The following is a 16,013-nucleotide window of genomic DNA, read 5'->3' as shown; positions in this document are numbered from 1 at the left end:
CTCACCTGAGAGCAACTGTTGGCCTCCCACACTTCAAGCAGATGGTGGAATGAATGTTTCTGTTTGGAACTGAGTGTGTGTAGGTGATCTGGGTGGCACACAACAGTATCCACTATACTGTCAATTGTATTCTTTGATAAAATGTATAGTTAAAATATCAAGAATTTATCTGGAAGTGGCATAAGAAAGAAAAAGGGAAAGAATGTCACTTACTCTCTTTTTTCAAAATTGAGTAAAGAACTATCAGCCAACCTTTGACCTATTTGTCTTAAAGGGCAATTTCCGTGAATAAACTGTTCCACAACCTCATTTTCCCACCAAAATAATGTACAAACTATCATTCTGTTTCCTCCTTTCTCTCATTCCAAGCTTCTTGTCATGACTTCTAAACATAATTTCCACTGTAAATGGTAAATGTCAATGCTGTATATCATATACTCCCATGAAGGTAAAAAATGGACAATGATTAGATCTACATTAAATAAAAATCAATTTCACTTTTGAAATGAGCCAACTTTGAACTTCTTTTTTTTCAGTTGGAGTCTCACTCTGTCACCTAGACGGGAGTGCAGTGGCCGGGAGCAGCCACTGCAACCTTGACCTGCTGGGCTCCGGCAATCCTTTTGCCTCAGGCTTCCGAGTAGCCAAAATTACACGCATGCGCTACCACGCCCGGCTGATTTTTTTTGATTTACTGTAGAGATGTCTCACCAAGTTGCCCAGGCGGGTCTCGAACCCACGGGCTCAGGCAATCCACTCACCTCAGCCTCCCAAAGTGCGGGATTACAGGCTGAGCCACCGAGCCCAGCTTGAACTTCTTAAACATTTTTTTAACAGGCAAAGCACCTTCACCTGGCAGTGTTTCTTAGAAAAATATAAAAAGCAACTCCAAATTAAGCATCACAAATGTTCAAAAAGAGCTAGGTCATGAAAAAGTGACAAAACAGGATTCTTTTCCAAATAGTCTATAATTCAGGTTCATTTACTTGACAAATTAGTGCTTTCAACCCAAAATTTAACACAATGTACGATTTAAAATTTTTTATTGAATTCAATTGTTAATCTATGTTGATGTTAGGCTTGGTACAGTTTTTACCTATAGGGTTCAGAAAACAAAAAGATAAACAAAAAAAGTCTTCCAACAGAAAAACCAACATTGTTAGTTTCTTCTATCCTGCCAGATACTCTCTATGCATATTTAAGAATACAACTGTATTCACAAAAGGTATCTTGTGTAGCATATTTTTCACACCGTTCTATATACTGTTTCTCTCACTTAACAAAATGAGTTGTTTTTGATTAATGAAAAACCATAGAGTTTGGGGGTACTTTTTGCTGCCAAACATTTTTATTTAGAATTTTTTTTAATAATCATAGTATTATTGCATATATGCTTGGGAGGATTACTATGTGCTACTTGTAATTTACAGATCTGAGCCATGAACGGTGGCTCACACCTATAATCTCAGCACTTTGGGAGGAGGAGGCGAGAGGATTGCCTGAGTCCTGGGGCTCGCAACCAGCCTGGGCAACTTGGTGAGACCTCATCTCTACAGTAAATAAAAAATTAGCCAGGTGTGGTGGCACATACCTGTGCTTCCAGCTACCAGCCCAGCAGGTCAAGGCTGCAGTGGCCGTGAGTATGCCGCTACACTCCAGTCTAAGTGACAGAATGAGACTCCGACTCGAAAAACAAAATGTATAGGTTTGATTCTGCCTAACATTCTCCACTCCAATAGCAGGATCCTATAATAAAATTGTGGTTGGTTTCATTTTATTTATTTACTTATTTATTTATTTTTGAGTAGGGGGCTCACTCTGTCTCCCAGGTTGAGTGGCACAATCACCACTGACCGCAGCCTCAACTTCTTGGACTCAGGCAATCCTTCCACGTCAGCCTCCCAAATAGCTGGGACTACAGACATGCACCATCATGTCTGGCTAATTTGGGGGGGGGGGGTTGTAGAGATGAGGTCTCACTATGTTGCCTAGGCTGATTTCAAACTCCTGGGCTCAAGCAGTCCTCCTGCCTTGCCCTCCCAAAGTGCAGAGATTACTGGTGTGAGCCACTGCGCCCAGCCTGGTTTCATTTTAGTATTATCTTGTAGGTCACTAGAAGCAACGTGGTCCAATAATCAGACCCAAATTTAATATCTTCTACCACCAATATCTGTGATTCTGTGAGACTATAGGTAGACCCACATTTGGTAAAAGATCAAAAGTCTAAATTTAAGTCCTCCTGTGAATGAAATGCCCAGGGAAAGGGCTACCCATCGTCACCCCAATTTTCCCTTCTCCACAAGAAGCCCAATCTCCAAATCAGGCAAATGGCTGACAACAGAGTCATCAGTGCTTATTGACAAAGTCAGACAACACTCAGAACATTATCATTTGTGAGGTCAAAGCTCTCTGCCAGGGTCAGCTTCAAGACATGTGACCTGTGCAGTCACATGGGACTCTCCACACAGAAGGGCCCCTTGTTTGTTGGATTGCACTGCTGTTGCCATCTTGAAAATCTTAATAATCTTTTAACAAGATTCCCTACACTTTTATTTGGCACTGGGCCCTGCAAATTACATAGCCAGTCCTGTCCTCTGCTCGTCTCAGAATACATGCTAAGAAGGAAGTCACAATAAGAGAAAAGAATGTCTCCAAAAATAAGAAAAAGCACACTTCATAGAGCTTGCCTGACTTAAGTATTATTTTCCCCACAGGAGAGCCCCTTGGGGCTCCTCATACATCCTACAAAAGGTTAATTGCTTAATCCATAAGAACCACTATCATTTTTCCAAAAAGACTACTAGTTCCAAGGAGGAATAGGTAATTGTTTTTTGTGTTCACTTTCATTCTTTTTTTTTTCCCCATTTTCAGTTAATGATAAATGACTTGTCAGACAAATTTTTTTTAAAAAAAATTTTTTTTTGAGACAGGGTCTCACTTTGTTAGCCCAGCCTGGATTGTGCAGTGGTGCTATCACAGCTCACTACAGTTTCAACTTCCAGGTTTCAAGTAAACCTCCCATCTCAACCTCCTGAGTAGCTGGGACTACAGGTATCTACAGACATATGCCACCATGTCCAGCTCTTTTGTTTTCTTTTTCTTTTTTTTAGAAACTAGGTCTCACTATGTTGCTTAGGCTGATCTCAAACTTCTGGGCTCAAATGCTCCTTCTGCATCAGCCAAAGTGCTGGGATTACAGACATGAGCTACCATATCTGGCCAATATTTTAATTTAATTACAGAGTCACCAAAAGTCCTTATTTCCAAGAGAAAAGCTTAGTTTTAATGATTACATTCCCTCTGCCTCTATGGGTAATAATTAGATCTTCTCTCAGTGGACTTATGATACAGTATTTGCATGCAGGTGACTTCAATTTCAGAAAATTCATGAAAGTGACACACACCAGTGGGTCCTTTAGAGACTTCAGGTCTTGGGCAGAGCTCCAGAGATATTGCAACATATGATGGATCTTTGAATGTGTCGACTTGACTGGGCCATCGTGTGCTCAGGTTATTTGGTCAAACATTATTCTGTGTTCTGTGAGAGTGTTTTTGGTTGAATTTAACCCTTAAATCAACACACTGAGTGAAGCAGATTGCCCTTCTATTGTGGACAGGCCTTGTTCAATCAGTTGAAGGCTTGCATAGAACAAAAAGTCTGGCTTTCCCTTGAATAAGGGAGAAATTCCTCCCGCTTGGAACTCACGCCTTCCAGCTGGGACTTTAGGATTTTCCTGCCTTCAGACTCAAACTGACACATCGACTCTTCCTGGGTCTTGAACCTGCCACCCTTAGGACTGGAACTACGCCATTGGTCTTCCTAGTTTTCCAGCCTGCCAACTCATTCTACAGAGCTCAGGATTTGTCAGCTTCCATAATCACATGCGCCAATTCCTTATAATAAATCTTTCTAGATATGTCTACATCCTGTTGCTTCTGTCTCCCTAGAGAACCTTGACCAACGCACAGCTGCTTCTCCGGTCCTGTATGCATCAACCGTTGTCTGCAGATGGAATCAGTAACAGATCTCTCAAGGACATATATTGAGTTTTTATTGAATGTTTGTAGAAGTTGTTGCAACTAATAAGGCACAAAACCATGTGAAAGTGTTGCTGAATTAATAGTAGACTTTTAAAAGGTATTGTCTCGACCAGGCATGGTGGGCTCGTGACTGTAATCCTGTGCCTTGGGAGGCCAAGACGGTAGGATTGCTTGAGCTCAGGAGTTCAAGGTGAGCCTGAGCAACACAGTAAAACTCTGTCTCTACCAAAAAAAGTGAAAAAAAGATTTAATTTGTGATCACAGCTCACTGCAGCCTCGACCTTCTGGGCTCCCACCTTAGCATTCTGAGTAACTGGGACTACAGGTGCACACAGATACATCCAGTGTATACACATCCAGTGCATAAATTGTATATTAGTCAGGGTTCTTCTGATAACTAGAACTAACAGAATATGTGTATATATTTGTAAAGCGAGATATTTATTGTAAGGCTCTGGCTCACACAATTATGGAGACTGAAAAGTCCAAAATCTTCAGAATGAGCTGGCAGGCTAGAGATTCAGGAAAGCCAGTGTTCCAGTTGGAGTCGGAAGGCAGCCTATTGTAGAACCAGAAGGAGTTGACACGGCAGAAGAAGTCTGAAGTCAACCTGCTGGAGAATTCTCTCTTGCTTGGAAGAGGCTGGCCTTTTTGTTCTATTCAGGCCTATACAAAAGAAGCCCTAGTTCCTCTTTTTTTCCGCCCACAATTATCTTTAATGCATTTTAAAATCAGAGTGCAAACAATTAGCAACTTTCGTAGTTCATTTTGCATTCCTGTGGAAGGGTACCCAAGGCTGGGTAATTGATAAAGTAAAGATGCTAATTTGGCTCACAATTCTGGAGCCTATACAAGAAGCATAGCACTAACATCTGTGTCTGGTGAGGACTTCAGAAAACGTTGCCTCATGACAGAAGGGGAAGAAGAGCCTGCCTGTCACTTGGTGAGAGAGGGAGCAAGAGGGGAGGTGGTGCCAGGCTCTCTTTAACAACCAGATGTTGCTGGCACAGTGGCTCACACCTAGAATATCAGCACTTTGTGAAGCCAAGGTGGGAGGATTGCTTGAGGCCAGGAGTTCCAGACCAGCTTGGGCAGCATAGAGACCTCATCTCTACCAAAACAAAACAAATCAGATCTCTCAGGAACTAATAGAGTGAGAACTCACTAATTACCATGAGAGGGATACCAAGTTATTCATGAGGGATCCGCCCCCATGACTCAAATGCCTCCCACTAGGCCCCACCTCCAACACGAAATCAAATCTCAACTTGAGATTTCAAGGGGACAAAAATATCTAAACTGTATCAGCAACCACAAACTACTTTTCCCTTAGAGGGCAGGGAGGATCTTGTTGGTATTTGAACACTTCTCAGAAGAGTTGGTTTGTACCTTTGAAAATTCATGTGCCTTCATGAATATTTGATATTCATACGCTGCTATATTCTCAATTAATCTCTTCAACAGCCATATGAAGCAGGTCCTATTATCAGCCTCATTTTAAAGATGAGGTAACTCAGGCACAGAGCGGTTAAGTCACTTGCAGGAGGTCATGCAGCTAACAGGCTGTCAAACTGGGTTTCTTGCTAAACTCAGAGGCTGGGCCTTTAACCTCCCCCAACAAAATTTAGAGACTCAATGGTGACCTGGCCCTAGCAGAGGAGATAAGCCTACTGGGCTCCTTTGTGTCTTAGGGAATTTCCACTTGACCTCTTTCTAACCAGAACAAGTTTTTCATCCTCTTAACCGAATAAACAGCCTTCAAAGCTGTGCTCAAGGGTCACTTCCTCAAGGATCCCTTCCTAGTCAGCCTGATGACAGTAAGTAACCTTATTGTACACTTTTTTGGGGATTCCGGACTTTTCCTTCATAGCACCAACACAATGATTAAATATTGGCTTATTTGGTTAGTGACCTCCTTTACCATGAGGGAAGGGACCTTGGTGAGTTGCTCATCCTGAGCCCTCAGCTCATTCCTGAGCCCTCAGTACCCCCAAGTCAAGCATCTGGACAGATAAATGAGGATGTGGATGTAGACGTAGATGTGGATGTGGATGTGAAAGTAAATGTGAATGTGCAAGTAGACATGGACGTGGAAATGGATGTGGATGTGGATGTGAACGTGGATGTGGTAGTAGAAGTGGGTGTGGGATTGGAAGTGGAAGTAGATGTGGAAGTAAAAGTGGATGTGGAAGTGAATGTGGAACTGGATGTGGAAGTGGATGTAGAAGCGGATGTGGAAGTGGATGTGAATGTGGAAGTGGGTGTAGATGTGGAAGTGGATGTGGAAATGAAAGTGGATGTGGATGTGGATGTGGAAGTGGAAGTTGATGTGGATGTGAACGTGGATTGGATGTGGAAGTAAATGTGAAAGTGGATGTGGATGTGGTAGTGGAAGTGGAAGTGAATGTGGAAGTGGACGTGGAAGTGAATGTGGAAGTGGAAGTCGATGTGGAAGTGGAAGTGAATGTGGACATGGTAGTGAAAGCAGAAGTAGCTGTAAAGAAAGTGGATGTGGAAGTGGAAGTGGATGTCATGTGGATGTAGAAGCGTAAGTGGATGCAGACATGGAAGTGGATGCAAATATGGAAGTGGATGTGGACATGGAAGTGGAAGTGGAAGTGGATGTGACAGTGGAAGTGGATGCAGAAGTGGAAGTGGATATGGACATGAAAGTGGAAGTAGACATGGAAGTGGATGTGGATGTGGAAGTGCATGTGGATGTGGAAGTGGAAGTAGATGTGAAAGTGAATGTAAAAATGGAAGTGGGTGTGGAAGTGGATGTGGATGTAGATGTGGATGTGGATATAGACATAGAAATAAAGAGGTTTAGAGATTCCAGTGGCAAAACCATGACAGTCAAGTTCAGGTTAACCGGGCTGTGCTGGGTTCTAGTTCAGATCAGAAGGAAAATGGTGCCTAATCTCATTTCCAGCTCCATTCCAAAGGCCAAAGAATGAATGTCCTATATCCTTGAGGGCAAAACTGAAACGCAAAATAACCTAGAGAGAGGAGAGATGAATACGGTGATCAGAACAGTCTAAAATATATGGAGGTCAGGCACGGTGGCTCATGCCTATAATCACAGCATTTTGGAAGGCCAAGATGGGAGGATCACTTGAAGCCAGGAGTTCAAGACTGGCCTGGGTAACATAGTGAGACCCATCTCTAACCAAAAAAAAAAAAGAGCCAGGCACGTGCCTGTTGTCCCAGCTACTCAGGAGGCTGAGATGGAAGGGTTGCTTGGGTCTAGGAGTTTGAGGCTATGGTGAGCTGTGATCGCTCACTGCACTCCAGCCTGGAGGACAGAGCAAGACACTGTCTCAAAAAAAAAAAAAGAAAAGAAAGAAGGAAAGATGTGGAGAATTGTTGTGGCAGTAACATAGGAAAAAACTCCCTTCACTTTAAGTTGAAAACGTTTACCCGGAGACAAAAGTAAAACATGTAGGCACAATCTGTTACAACTTACAAAAGTTTGCTTCCTCAGATGCTAACATTTGACATTGTATTGGCCATCTCTCTCTCTCTCTCTCTCTCTCTCTCTCTCTCTCTCTCTCTTTCACACACACACACACACACACACACACACACACACACACACACACACTACTTTAAATCTAGAATTTATACGGTAATATTTTTAGTGATGATGGAGTGTTTATGCAGTAGCTGGGAAGCTTTTTCTTTCATTTTTATTATAAAAGCAATATAAGTTCATGATAAAGTCAAACAGAAGGGAAGGAATAAACTGATGTGTAAAGATCTGACCCTGATACCAACCACTTACTCCAACCTCCCAGAGGCAACTGCTTTTGTTAAGATATTTTCATTCCAGAGCTTTCTATGCAGTCACATATTTTTTATGCAGTCACACATTTTCTATGCAGCACTATTTACTGATGTTTTTAGGCAAATGAGACCACATCATACGTTATTGTTTTGCAGCTGTTTTTTTCAGTATATAATAATATGTATTGGCTATCTTTCTACATACAGCTTTCGCTGGTGTCTGATATTATTAGAGGTACATGAAGAAATTTTAACTTATCTCCTATTATTGGACATTTTAGGAGAAATGTCCAAGAAATGACAATAGCCTACACATGATATGATGAATAAACATCCCCATACACAAACTCCCCACTAGAATATAAATTCTGTGGTGAAAGGGATTCTGCCTGCTTTGCTCACTAATAATTCCTAGCACTTAGAATTGTGCCTGACACAGTGGGTGCCCAATAAGCACTCACTACTGAATGACTGTATCTTCGTGTGTATATGTCTCTATACAGGTATTTAAAATTTATATATATAAAAATTTTAAATATATAGGGATAGGTCAATATACATATATATTACATATATATATTATATATATGTATAATAATATATGTGTAATATATATGTATATTGACCTATCCCTTTCCAAAATGATTGTTTCACTGTATGCTCCTATCTATGATTTTAAAACTGTGTTTTGTTTTGATCAGCTGGGGACTCCATCTGATCAAATGGGCTTAACACAGCACCAATTCATTATCTTCCAGTTCTGATAGTCAGAACTCCAAAATGAGTCGGCAGGGCTGCAATCCTGGAAGCTGTACGGGAGAATCCACTTCCTTGCCTTTCTCAACTTCTAAAGGATGCATTCCTTGGCTCCTTGTTCCTTCCATATCACTCTGACCTCAGCTTCCCTTCACATCTCTGAATCAGATCCTCCCACCTCCCTCTTTCCCTAATAAGCACTCTTGTGATATACTGAGCTTGTCTGGATAATCCAATACAATCTCCCCATTTCAAGATCCCTAACTTAACCACATCTGCAAAGTCCCCTTTGCCATGTAAAATAGCATACTCACAGGTTCCAGAGATTGGAACATGGACACCTTTGGGGAGCTATTATTCTGCCAACCACTGCTTGGGAGTCAGTTTTTAACTTTCAGCCTTTTTATTTCAAAATTGCATTTCCTAAATATGTGTTGAGTCTCTATTTTCCACATCCTGAACTAAATCTAAGAAATACGCTAACTAGGTCTATGACCTTACTCAAGTTACATAATCTCAGGCTAGGCCTAGGGACTCACGTCTGTAATCACAGTGCTTTGGGAGGCCAAGGCAGGAGGATCGCTGGAACTCAGGAGTTCGAGACCAATCTAGGCAACATAGTGAGACCTTATCTCTGCAAAAAATAAAAAAATAAGCCCAGCATGATGGCACAGGCCTGTAGACCCAGCTATTCAGGAGACTGAAGCAGAAGTATCCCTTGAGCACAGGAGGTTGAGGCTGCCATGAGCTACGATCGTCCCACTGCACTCCAGCCTGGGTGACAGAGTGAGACTCCAGCTTAAAAAAAAAAGTTATATAACCTCCATGAGCCTCTATTTTTCTCACTTGCAGAACTGAGACTAATATCTGCCTTGTAGGAGACTCTGAATTTAAGGTGTCTGTAGACATCCCTTTCCACTTAACCAGCATTCAGGAATTATATGCTGTTTTTATCTTGACAAAATGTAAACAAAACACTGTACTGAGTGGTAACAAGGTAAAGAAACATCCTCTTATAAACTGCTGGTGTGAATGTAACTTGGTACAGGCTTTCTAGAGGCCTGTACATGAATGTAATGAAAAGCTTTGCAAGTGTTTGTTCTCTTGATCCCAGTAATTATTCATTTCTAGAAGCGTATTTTAAGGTCATGATTGAATTTATTTACAAAGATGTTTAGTGAAACATTATTTATAAAATTGGAAGGGAAAAAGTGGAAAGAAACTAAAAACCCTCTAACAAGTATTAGACAAATAAGTATGGTACATCCACACTATGGAAATCTCATTAGCTATATTGAAGGACTTTGTAAAATAATATTAAATATCATGTTCAGAGATTTGCCAAATGTTAGTGATAAACCCGGGGTTTAAATCAAGGTTTTTTATTATTTCATATTGATAAAATAACTCTATGAGATGAGAGAGTGTGTCTAATAAATGGAGGGAAATGCTAAAAATTAGATTTCATGATGTTTAACAATGGTTATTTCTGGGTAGTGCAATATCAAGTGTTTTTATTTTTGCTTACTTGTTTTTATTTTTGCTTACTTGTATTTTCTATTTTCTAACAATAAAGGTTGAGGAACTGGATTTGGACACAAAACAATTCCTCCACTAGTGCGGTGAACAGGCGTGCCTAGGTACAGAACAAATACTGAGGAAGGTGTCCCTCTAGTGGAAGGAGCGACGCGGCTACTGCGGGACACCTGGTTGCAATTTTTAAAAACAGATTATATTCATGCAAGACCTTTCCAGACAAACAAGACCTGAAATTAGTAAACGATTCTGTTTATTCAACAGCCACTGTACTCCAGCCAGGGCAACATATCAAGACCTCGCCTCAATAAAAAACAAAAAAGAAAGAAAGAAGGTAAGAAAAGGGGGAGGGAGACCAACTGCAAAAGTAGCGGTGCTACTCATTCTAGGGGCACTTGGAATATTGACAATTAACTTTTTCAACTTTCGACGTCCGAGGATGGAGCTCCTTAGGCCTACTTCCCTTCTCCTTACTTTTTGGCAGCTTGCGTTGGATCTAGGATATCAGGGGATATGAAACAGCAGAAGACCCCGGGATGGAGCCTGAGGTCTGGAGGTGACACCGGTCGGGAGCTCCAGAGTCTGTAGAAACTCTACAAAACTTCGGCTTCACTCGGCTCCTCTTCGGCTGAGTTCTGCCGGCGCTTGGCTTCTCGCGCTCGGCTCTCTTCGACTTTCTTCGGGGGACTCTCGTCTCGGCCTCGTCTCCTCTTCGGCTACTTTCGGCCTGCTTTCGTCTTCTCGGGCTCGACTCCCTTCGTCTACGTTTGGCGTAAGCTCGTCTCAGCCTCGGCTCTCCTCGGCAGCTTTCGACTACCTTTCGTCCTTTCGGGCTCTGCTCTCTTCGACTACGTTCGGTTGCGTTCGGGTACACCCCGGAAGGGCTTCCATGGAACCGGGGTTGCTGGCCCGACGGACGGCTATGGCTCCTCTACTGGAGTATGAACGGCAGCTGGTGCTGGAACTGCTCGACACTGACGGGCTGGTAGTGTGCGCTCGCGGGCTCGGCGCGGACAGGCTCCTCCACCATCTCATCCGGCTACACTGCCACCCGGCCTGCCTGGTGCTGGTGCTTAACACTCAACCAACCGAGGAGGTGCGGGAGAGAGGGAACCCGAGAGCGCTGGGGGCCTCCTGAGCTAATGCAGGCCTTGGCGCGGATGCGAGGCCTCTGACGGAGATGGAGGGGCTCCGAGGGGATGCAGGCCCCTGACACTGTGGGGACACTGAGAAGGATGGGAGGGGTCCCCGGGTGATGCAGGTCCTTGATACTGAATGCAGACGCAGTGAGAAGGATGGGAGGAGTCCCGAGAAGGATGCAGATCCCTGACAGGAGTTCAAGGACAATAAGAGAAATGGGAGGGCTGGGAGGGACCACGGGGGGGTTGGAGGAACAAGTAGGAAAGGTGCAAGAGAAGAGTAGGGATGTCATTTGAGAAGGTGCAGGTGAGGATTGAAAGTCCCTGCAGGAGAGGGGAAGTGTCTGTAGGAGGATCTGGATAGGAAAAATGCGGGAGTTTCTGGGGCCAGAGGAGTGGGATCCCTACAAGGAACCACTGATGGGGATGGAGGGGCTTCCGAAGGTGATGAGACATGGAAGGAGGTACTAACTTAGGGCAAACTCTGTAGGGAAGAGGAGAGACTTAGGGCACAGGACATTCACCAAGGCTGTGGGAAGAGGGCCATAGGGCCCAAAGGGACAGGGCTGAAAGCCGAGGATATTCAGGAAAGTTAACTACAGTTAGGGAGAATGAGGGACACTGAGGAAGATGAAATGGTACTACGTCTGTACTAGGGGATGTCGAGAAGAGATACAGCCTGGTCTGACAAGCCTGTTGATCCCCTGGGTAGAGCTGGTGGGCCAGGAGAAAATGTCAGCAGAGAAGAGTGACAACTGACTCCCCGAAGGCCGGGACTCAGTGCTTGACCTAGGGCCTCAGGCCACACACAGTACCGGGAATGGTGGTATTGAACTGGAGTGTAAAGGGCCAAGGGACTCATTGACATTATGAAGTCCCTTTAGGATGGATGAGGACAGAACCAATAGTCTAAAACACTGGGAAAAGGATTCCCTTGTCAACTTCTAAGAATACACTTGACTGCAAACTTGGCTTTGGTTGGGAAGTATTTTCTAGGTAGAAGTCTTTTTTAAAGAGTTTGGGTGTTTGTGTGTTGTTGTTGTTGTTGTTGAAGTGCTAATAATGACTGAAGTGCAGTTATTCCTTAGAGTAAACCCAGAAACAAACAAAAGAAATCTAGTCAATTGTAGACTGGTTGGTTGATCAACATAAAGTAGTGACTTAGTTTGTATATTCATTATTAAGTTCATTATCTCAGAGAAAGGCCATACTCCGTTTTGAATATCTGCAACCCATAGAAAACTGCCCTGTGTTCAACAGTCTACTAATCAAGTTTGATTTGATTTAGGAATATTTTATCAATCAACTGAAGATAGAAGGAGTAGAACACCTCCCGCTCCGTGTAACAAATGAAATCGCAAGTAACAGTCGCTATGAAGTTTACACCCAGGGGGGCGTTATATTTGCAACAAGTAGAATACTTGTGGTTGATTTCTTGACTGATAGAATACCTTCCGATTTAATTACTGGTAAGCATTTGAAATCTTATCATTTTTCTTTTGTAAATGTATACATTTTTATTTTTGTCAGTCCCCTCTGCTACACTCTAAACTAGAACCTTCTTGTGGGTACCACTGGTCTTTTTGCTCAACATTGTGCTTCAGTCTGTTCACACAATACACACTGTAGATACTCAAAAATTTGTGGCCTGAATAAGTAGCTAAATGTGAGATTGACTTTTTCTTGCTTTTCAAGCTCACATCCAGTAAATTCTTGTAATTGGTTGGCATTTGCTTTTACAACTTAATCAGATTTGAAATATTTATAAATAATCTTTATGTATTTCCTAAACTATTTGGTTTTCCTCTTTAAGAGTATTTTCCCCATGATTTGAAATTAAACCAAGTAGTTGCTTGATTATTTTGCAAAAAACTGGTTTAACTTTAGCTAGAATTAATATAGAAAAGGAATTTGTTTTCATTATTTGTCCCTTCAGAAACCTTTTCTGATTTCCCCAAAGCTCATTTAGGGACCCTGACTCTGTGCCCTCATATTTCCTGTACATACCCCACAGTTGTAGCCCTCAGAATACTACATTATATTTACCTTTTTATTTGTCTGTCTCATGCACAAGACAAGCTTCTTAAGCACAAGGAACAACTTGTTCATCACAGGCAAATAACTGGTACATGGTAAGTATTAAACACATATTTGTTGGATAAATGATGGATGGATAGAGTATTGTGATCGTTCATGAACTTCTGGAGGCCAGGGAGACTGTGAAATTCATAACTGTCCTTCCCACTGTATCTGTCATATTGCCCTGAGCCTAGACGACCCTCAAGAAGTATTTAATAAATAAATGTGTAGATTAATGTTTTACATAGTTCTTAGTAAACTGACTGAAGAAAAGTTCTATTATTCTTTTGTAACATTTATAATTGTTAGAAACAGTGGTCTTGGCCACCTGATTTTTTTTTTTGAGTTGGAGTCTCACTCTGTCGCCCAGACTGGAGTGCAGTGGCCACTTCCGGCCACCACAGCCTCAACCTGCTGGGCTCTGGCGATCCTTCGGCCTCAGCCTTCCAAGTAGCCGGAATTACAGGCGCGCGCTACCACGCCCTGGCTGATTTTTTGATTTATTGTAGAGATGAGGTCTCGCTGCCCAGTCGGGTCTCGAACCCGCGGGCTCAGGCGATCCACTCACCTCAGCCTCCCAAAGGCGCGGGATTACAGGCTGAGCCACCGAGCCCGGCGGCCACCTGATTTTGAATGCTAACATCCTTCTTACAAAGCAAGCTTCTTAAGTTGCATGAACTTCAGTTTTATCATTTCTTTTGTTTTGTTTTGTTTTGTTTGAGTTGGAGCCTCACTCTGTCACCCAGACTGGAGTGCAATGGCCACTCCCGGCCACCGCAGCCTCGACCTGCTAGGCTCTGGCGATCCTTCCTCAGCCTTCCAAGTAGCTGGAACTACAGGCGCGTGCTACCACACCCGGCTGATTTTTTAATTTATTTTGAGAGATGAGGTCTTGCTGCCCAGGCAGGTCTCGAACCCGCGGACTCAGGCAATCCACTCACCTCAGCCTCCCAAAGGCGCGGGATTACAGGCTGAGCCACCGAGCCCAGTTTATCATCTCTTAAATCAAGAAAATAGTGTCTCCTAGTGTTGTCAGAAGGATTAAGTGAGATAAAATATATTGCTTAGTGTAGTGCCTGGTACATAGTAAATGTTTAATAAATGATAGCAAAGAAATTGACTTTTTATAACCAGAAATCTTGATACATCATGAAGTTTTTTTATTGCTTACTGCTTTCTTATAAGCTTAGTTTTACTTTATTTTTTTTGGCTGATAAAATATTTTTAGTTGTATTGAAATGACCACCAGGTGTCAGTATTACTCTTAACTTTCAGTTACAGTGCATCCTAATTAGGCAGAAAGCAATCTAAATTGATGCACTATTTAAGTCTAGCTTCCATGTCGTTCCTAATTAAAAGTACCAACTCAAAAAAAAAAAGTGCCAAATTCCCTTCCCATTTCTGGTCAAATTCCAACTAATAATGAAGCTAGATCTGCTGGAATACTTGGCTGAGTAAAATGCAAATAAATGCCAGGAATGAATCTTCCAATTCTCCTCCCCCCACCTTTTTTTAAATTTTGAATATGTGGGGTAAAATTCAGGGTTAGGTATACAAATGTTTATTACCTTCTCAATTCTTCATCCCCTGACATTATCCCCCAGGATCCTCTGTAAGAGCTTTTGCAGACCAGAAGGCAATCCCTAATGCAGGTAACCCTCTGGAAATACTGAATAGCCCCAGCCCTAACTTCTGTACCTGTCACTACCTATTAGTCCCACCACCCCCTACCCTAGTGTCCTTGCCAACCAGAATTTTTTTTTTTTTTTTTGAGTTGGAGTCTCACTCCGTTACCCAGGCTGAAAGGCAATGGCATACTCACGGCCACCCTATCATCCACATGTTGGGCTCTGGCAGTCCTTCCACCTTAGCCTTCCAAGTAACTACAGGCACAGGCTACTACACCTGGCTAATTTTTTATTTATTGTAGAGACGAGATCTCACCAAGTTGCCGGAGCTGATCTGGAACCTGCAGGCTCAAGCAATCCACTTGTCTCGGCCTCCCAAAGTGCTGGGATTACAAGTTGAGCCACCGAGCCTGGCCCAGAATTCTTAAATAACAGGAGAACAATGCCTAATATCTGTTCAGATTGTCTTTCAAAAGAACAGGACAGGAGGATGCTTTCATTGCTAAAACTGATCCTAACATCTCCAGAGAGAACTCAAAACATACTTTCTGGAAAATATATATATTTCAGAGTTGCATTAGATTTATGTATCCAGTACTGTCCCTCAGGTTTATATTCATTCAACAAACACTTAACCTACCAAGGCTCCCTTGTTTGGCAGGAAGGGTGCTGAAGACAGAAAGATGAGTGGAACAGTAAACTCTTCAGGTCCACTACTTCTGGGTGTGAGCTCACCTTCACCAGGCATCAGCTGTGTATCCTTAGGCAAGTTTCTTAATTTCTCTGTGCCTCATTTTATTCACCTGTAAATTGGGGACACTAATAATACCTTCCTCTCAGGATTATTGTCAAGCTGACGTTAGATACTATATAAGCTACTTAGCATCATCTTTCATAGTAAGCATTCTGTGGTCACTGCCTGTTGATGTTAAGATGTTCTCATCATGCTGGGCTCGGTGGCTCAGCCTGTAATCCCGTGCCTTTGGGAGGTTGAGGTGAGTGGATTGCCTGATCCCGCGGGTTCGAGACCTGCCTGGGCAACTTGGCG

General features: G+C 42.7%; 1 protein-coding gene across 3 annotated transcripts in view; it reads left to right on the top strand.

Moving 5' to 3' along the window:
• The first annotated feature begins 11,005 nt into the window (after positions 1–11,005).
• ERCC4 (ERCC excision repair 4, endonuclease catalytic subunit) overlaps positions 11,006–16,013 on the top strand; it is a 32,953-nt gene continuing 27,945 nt past the window's right edge. For all 3 annotated transcript variants that reach the window (XM_008074597.1, XM_008074596.1, XM_008074595.1), the window contains exons 1-2: positions 11,006–11,215; positions 12,547–12,727. In XM_008074597.1, coding sequence (XP_008072788.1) covers positions 11,009–11,215; positions 12,547–12,727 — 388 coding nt within the window. In that variant the 5' untranslated portion in view covers positions 11,006–11,008. The remainder of the gene's footprint in view (positions 11,216–12,546; positions 12,728–16,013) is intronic.

This window comes from Carlito syrichta, unplaced genomic scaffold (genome assembly GCF_000164805.1).
Source record: "Carlito syrichta isolate Samal-C Ts95f unplaced genomic scaffold, Tarsius_syrichta-2.0.1 Scaffold316499, whole genome shotgun sequence".
Classification (NCBI taxonomy): domain Eukaryota; kingdom Metazoa; phylum Chordata; class Mammalia; order Primates; family Tarsiidae; genus Carlito; species Carlito syrichta.
Note: the sequence above shows the minus strand (reverse complement) of the source record. Positions and strands in the feature narration are given on the sequence as shown.